Source organism: Phaethon lepturus, unplaced genomic scaffold (genome assembly GCF_000687285.1).
Source record: "Phaethon lepturus isolate BGI_N335 unplaced genomic scaffold, ASM68728v1 scaffold9348, whole genome shotgun sequence".
Classification (NCBI taxonomy): domain Eukaryota; kingdom Metazoa; phylum Chordata; class Aves; order Phaethontiformes; family Phaethontidae; genus Phaethon; species Phaethon lepturus.
This window is the reverse complement of record NW_010555483.1, coordinates 1-6,745: the sequence shown is the minus strand read 5'-3', so window position 1 is coordinate 6,745 and position 6,745 is coordinate 1. Positions and strand designations below refer to the sequence as shown.

Here is a 6,745-nt window from a genome sequence, read left to right as displayed (position 1 = left end):
GAGGCACCGCGCTGTGGGGAGCAGGACACTGAGGTGAGCAGCGTCTTGAGGGTGAATATTCTGTGGGGAAACTGCTGCAAAGAGGACCGTGGAGAGGCTGCACAGCTCTGTGCTGAGCCCTTGTCGCCAGGGTTTACCTCTGGCCAGGCTCGCAAGCTAGTATAACAGTTTTGACACACACAGCTCGCTTTATGAACTGGAGGGCATAATTTATAGCTACTGTAATTTAACACATCACTTCCAGTTCCTTCTGTTTTGTGTCCCTTACCATAGGTGCTTGCTGAGTCTAATCCTGGGCAATACAGCTTCCTCTGGCACTGGTTTGATGAGATCTACATCCTTCTGGATTTGCTGCTCCAGCAGCACTATCTGGCCAGGTGCAGCGCCTCCTTTTCTGAAAACTTCTATAGCTTAAAGAGGATACCCATAGGAGATTGCAGACAGCAACCTCTGGCCACTGCTGGCCTGCCAAAGAGGCAGCACTGGAAGTCTCTCCTGTTGCTGGTTCTTGTTCCTTATCTGAAAGGAAAGCTAGAGAAACTGGTGTCCAGCCTGAGGGAAGAGGATGAGTACTCCATCCACCCTCCATCATCATCCTGGAAGCGCTTTTACAGAGCCTTTCTAGCTGCCTACCCCTTTGTAAACATGACCTGGGAGGGCTGGTTTCTTATCCAGCAACTGTGCTATATCCTCGGCAAAGCTCAGCATCATTCACCCATGCTGCGCCTGGCTGGCGTTCGCCTGGTCAGACTGACTGCAGAGGATATCCAGGCCCTGGAGAAGAAATTGGCTGGAACAACCTCAAGTCAAGCACACAGGTATGTCAGAACATGACTTAGCTGCTGCTTTCTAGGGGATTCTGTGGCTGTGTTAATTTGGAGGTGATGCTGCAAGTAAAACTATCTTTTCTCCAGAAATTCTTCAAGATGAAGTTTATCTCTGGGAAAATGTGCTCCAAAAGGGTATATCATTAGTGTAAATAAGGAAAAAAGTAGCAGGGATTAGCTTCACAAGATTTCGTGGTAATAAAATTGCAATGTTGGCGGGGGCGGGGGGGGCAGGGATTGGTACTCCAGCCTTTATACTGTTCAGTCTTCAACTGCACTTCTCTCATAAGGGAAGTAGACTGTAACAATACTGCTAAAAGGACTGAAACGTAGCGCTCTAATCTTTCTGAGCAGCAGCTAGTTATGACCACCCTTAACGTTCTGTAAAACGATGATCCATGAGTGAAACACACTGTGGTCCAGGTCCCCTCAATCCAAACTCTTCTAATCTAGACTTCCGAACAAAACAGGACTTGAAGCTTTCTTAAAATACAGAGAATCTGGGAGAAACAGCCTAGCTGAGCCTCATTACAAACATGGGATATGTTGACCAAGCTACTTAGCATTAAGAAGCTGTATAAAGCAGTGACTTACTCCCTGGGACCTTTTTGCGTTGGTTTGCAGATGGACAAATGTGCAGTACTAACAATTCCTCCGTATCATCTCTCTCCTTCACAGCATTAAAACACAAGTGCAGTCAGCAGTGAGGAAGGCACTAGGTGGCATTGCCTTCTCCCTGTCCACCGGGCTGTCCATCAGCGTGTTCTTCCTCCAGTTCCTGGACTGGTGGTACTCCTCAGAAAACCAAGAGACAATCAAATCTCTGACAGCGCTCCCAAATCCTCCACCCCCCATGCACCTCGACCACGGGGCCGGCTCAGCTCTCTTACCCAAACTGAAGACAGTGTGTCCTCTGTGCCGCAAAATTCGTGTCAATGCCACGGCCCTGTCCACCTCTGGCTTTGTGTTTTGCTACCGCTGTGTGTACAGTTACGTGAAGACTCACCAGCGCTGCCCAATCACAGGCTATGCCACAGAGCTGCAGCACCTTGTCAAACTGTACTCTCCTGAGAGCTGAAAGGCCTGCCCCATGCTTCCAGAGAGATACATCTCCGAGGCTAGCAGCTGGGCTGCTGGGTAGCAGTGAGGCTAAACTCACTCTTTCTTATGTCCCACAGAAGACTTTCAACCACTGCAGCTCATCGTCTAAAGCTCCTTAAACTTGGTGGTGCATCAGAGTTTTGCTGCCTTTGTGAATTCTGGTAAGGCTCTCCCCTTCGTTTATTAGCTGTTCAAACACCCTGTGACAGTTTCGGAGGGAGCGGACAGCCACAACCTGTCAGCCAGCACAGAAATGCCTTCAAAGACCATCCAAAAGGGAAGAAACAGTAATTTGGATATGAATGCGGATGTGAGGATCAAAGAGCATCGCTAGTGAAAGTTCTGCTCAAGGGCATGAGCCAGCAAAATAAAGAGGTAGGGAAAATTCTTTAGGTGAGTTATTCCTCCCTTAGCAGCTTCCCAGGCGCTCGTGCTGCCCAGGGCGATCTCTGGCACTAGTGCTTGTCAAAGAGGTAGAGACAGGCTTAAACCTCTCCTCTGATCATGCTGTTCTTCAGAGTCTTCCTGGGTTTTCAGGCTACTCACCTTTGAATGGAGAACTTCACACCCCCAATTCCCATCCACAATGCTAAATTAAAACTTTTGACTCTTTAAAGGAACAAGGGGTGATGTGTGCAAAGAAGGATGCAAGAGAGAGAGATTACATTTTCTGCATGACAGAGAAAAATGACAAACCAGATTAAAGCAGCAACTGTGCCAAATGATGAGAGTTGTTTTTTGTTAAATAAGTCTCTGAATCTGTTATTTTCTGCTTTTATAAAGCAAAATTCTTCCTTGATTGAGAACCTTACTTGTTTTCTGAGGATTGGAAAAAACAGAGCTTGCTCCTCTAGGGGCTCTATTTACATAAGGAAGACTAGACTAAAGCTGCTTTCATCTTTGCAGATGATAACAATGGATATAAGATTAGAATTTTGTAGGCTGGGAATCTTTGATGTCTATGTTTAAGTACTACATTGCAATTATGCCAGTCCCAGCCACGTAGTACATTCATATGTAACAAAGCATCCTTTCATTGAACGGAGGAGAAGAGAAAACCTGTGACATCACAGCTGGTTCTTGCTTGACACCCGATTTTTCATGATGGAAGGTTTTTTCCTGACTTGGCTCTAGGGAGCAGCAGTTAGCTATTCCAGATGTCACTGTGACTTTGCTTATAGAATATGAAGAGCCAAGTTTGCTGCACAAAGTACATGGTCTTTCCAGATTAAGAGATACACTCTAACATTTAATCCACTGAACCAATCATCTCCTTTTCCCCCACTTTAGCTCTGCTTCAGAAGATAAAAATCTTTAATATCCTCCTTTACCTGTAAGCAAGATAGCAAGGTTATTGAATAACATGGGGAAAAGTACAGTAATTTGCATCCTCCCAAAGATGTTCTCGAAAACATCTGTAACAAATGAGATTGGTCCCCAATGCTTATTATCTCTATACAACTTTGAGACCTTTCTACCTGTGCCACTATGGAATAATAAAAACTGTCTCATTTCTCCCATAGTTATGGGATCCATAAAGACACCTCTCTTCCTTTAGAAAGCCAGTGAGAGCACACACGTTTTACTGGAAAAGAAAGCACAAAGTGCAAGATTTTCTGATATTTCAAATCACTTTTAACTAGCTGGCTTTGGGCTGGGTATTAATTCACATCACTTACCACATCAGTTTTGCTTCGTACACAGAAATAGTCATCTCTGTGATAAGCCAGTATCCAAGATGCTGGAGCGTCTTACAATGATTAGACAGATGTGTGCTTGATTGTCCTGTTGACTCTGGTGCAACCGCTCATTTAAATAAGGGCTGAAGGATTTGACTGACAATTCAGTTTTGGGATAGGTTTGTTTTCCTTTTATCCTTGCTATACTTTCCAAATTATCTGTCTGCAGCTCAGAGAGAAGCAGGGCAGACCTGGGACAGACTGACTGATGATGACTCGCCCGCCAGCACTGCAGAGCTCTTTGGCAAGTTCTGCACCATCTTCCCATCTAATCCAGAAGGATTCACTAACTGCTGAACAGCACAACCAAGTTGCCTGCATGCACGCTGCTCCACGGCCTCTACACCTCCTTCTCGCAGGCTTAATCTCTCTTCCTCTCTCCATTCTGGACACCAGATGCCCACCTGTCAGGCCCGGGCTGCCTTCCACTCCACCTCTCCCCACACCACACCCCGCCCCTGCCAGACTTCCATTTAGCCAGCTCCATGGCAGCTCCATCCAGCTCCCAGACCTGCACAGAACCACCCACATCTAAGCCTTGCAGTTCTGAATAGCTGTAATTATTCTTTTGAATGTTAAATTGTTCTTTAATGCCTAGCTGACTACCAGGCATTAAGCCCAGGATGGCAGGCTCAGCAGTTACCTGGCAGATTACTGTTCTTGCACATGGCTGCAGAATACCAACTTGGATTTGACTGCTTCTTCTAACCCTCCTGACCTTAGTAACCAAATACATTCCTGTTTATCAGGTTTATTGTCTAAAACAAGAGCTACAAAACCAATTTGAGTTATAAAGATTCCTATTTATCTGCTTTTTAACTGTAATAGTGTTATTAAAGCCACGATGGTCTAAAGATAGACTGCACATGGCTGCAGAATACCAACTTGGATTTGACTGCTTCTTCTAACCCTCCTGACCTTAGTAACCAAATACATTCCTGTTTATCAGGTTTATTGTCTAAAACAAGAGCTACAAAACCAATTTGAGTTATAAAGATTCCTATTTATCTGCTTTTTAACTGTAATAGTGTTATTAAAGCCACTATGGTCTAAAGGTAGACAAGAAAAGATTTTTTCAAGGAACACCAACTTTATTAAACCAACCTTTGGACTTACATACTGATTTATGATTTCTATACAGTCACATATATATGCATCCAGGATGCTTTGTTCTGTTGCTTAATACAATGACATCGACATTAACAGCCACACTGGAGTTGCCTGTTACATTACTGTCAGAACTTCACTTCTCAAGTCTTTTAAAAAAATGCTTAGTGAACCTAAGCCACATTCATGACTCATCTAGACACTTTTAAAAATTAGTGCATTAGCAACTGAGTTGCTTTCCCTGCTTCCTTAACAAGAAGCCACATCACTTCTCCTGTTAAGAGAAAACCACCATAACTATAGTCCTATGTACATATTCCCCATAGAAGCTTCCTTCTCCACAGGAAGGGAAATGAATGTAAAGCTGTCACCAAGACCTGGAAGAGAATAAAAACTAGATTAGAGAATAACTCCGTATCTTTTCCAGTACTTGCTTCATTAGCCCAGCCTTTCCCCTGCTGCCCCAAAAGGGCTGCACTTCATCCAGAGTAGAGCACCAGAACCAGGCCCGACACCACAACTCTCTTGCAAAAATACTCCTGCCTCAGTGCTGACAATTGCTGACTAAGAATACAGCTGAACCAACTGCTAACGAGGTGTATACAGCACAGTCAGCTCACACTCCATTTTATAGAGCCTGCATTGCATTTACAAACGGAGGAGACACAGTGGCAGAGTATCTGGAGTTTCATAAGCCATGTCACCCATAGGAGAAAAAAAACAAGAAACCCCTCTCACTGCAAGCTCTGTATTAAATGCAGCGTAGCAGTATGATACACAAATCCAAACAAATGTCTGCACTACTCACTTTTCAATTGAGGTTTTGTTTTTCTGCTGGTAAAAGAAATTGCTAAAAATTCTTAGTATTTTTCCAATATTTTTAGTGTGCATTAAAAAGTTTCAAGAAGATGCAAAGCTGTTTACTCTAGATGAGCTTAGCCTAAATAAGCTCAGAGAGAAGATTACGTGATCATGCCCTGGTCAGAGCAAAGACACACAGCCTCAGCAATACCAGTTCAGGCTATACTTCGCTCATCATTGCTTTGGGCAAATTTATTTCCATTCAATAAGGAGCTTGTTCCCAAGTCAAGAACTAGAACAGAAAAGTGATTTTTTTCCGTGGAGGAAAAAAAAAAAATATGGACAGGCACCTGCCCACCACCAACACACAGAGATTAATTCTTTTCACTTTCACAGGGCTTTCTACAGGACAAAGTTTGCAGTAAGTTAACACTGACTCTTCAGAGATGAGACAGGACTGGCTGTTAAGAGACTGAAGCCCTGAGTTGCTGTTTCTACCTAGCTGTACCCACCTCAGTCACACAGCAGCACGGAGGAAGTGATACTTCATACCATCAGTACAGATGTAGTCCCTCTGCAGAGTTTATGTGTTCGGCTGTGTCCATGACAAAGCCATGCTAGCAGAGTAACACAGGCAAAAGCTTTCCATTTCCCCTTCCCAAACTCCATTAGCTAAGCCAGCAAACCCCCTTTTTTCCTTCTGACATACCTATACACAGTGCCACCCCACAAGGCATGAGAGACTCCAAATAGGCATTAATTAACTCTTTAGCTGATCCGCAAGCATGCCACAGATAAAAAGAGCTGGTTTAGGTTTTATGCTCATCCATGAATTAAGGGTTTGACTTTTTTCTCCTTATTACCTCCTACTGTTACAGATAACAAGGAGCTGGAGCACATTTAGCAGGGGAGCAAGGGGAGGGAGGAGGGCGACATACCTGAACAGAGCTGGAAGGGAAGGTAAGTCACGAACTGGGATTCCAAGGTGGGCAAGGAAAGCCAGTAACAGGCAAAAGCAAGAGGAAATAAACCTGTCACACCTATAAATGTTGCTGAAGCCAGCAGCTCCGCAAGGGTCCAGAGGCCTATTTTGATCTAACCCTTCCCTCGTGCACGCCATTTCCGATGTCCTCCCCTGCATCCCCCCCCAGCTCCTCCATTCCTTCCCCC

The 6,745-nt window shown here is 44.5% G+C and overlaps 1 protein-coding gene across 1 annotated transcript; it reads left to right on the top strand.

Annotated features, from left to right (window-relative positions):
* Positions 1-273: 273 nt before the first annotated feature.
* PEX12 (peroxisomal biogenesis factor 12) lies at positions 274-1,955 on the top strand (the record flags this gene model as incomplete). Its single annotated transcript, XM_010292168.1, has 2 exons — positions 274-818; positions 1,506-1,955. Coding segments are annotated over 2 exons (945 nt in total), but the record flags the coding sequence as incomplete, so codon positions are not given.
* Between the last annotated feature and the right edge of the window lie 4,790 nt (positions 1,956-6,745).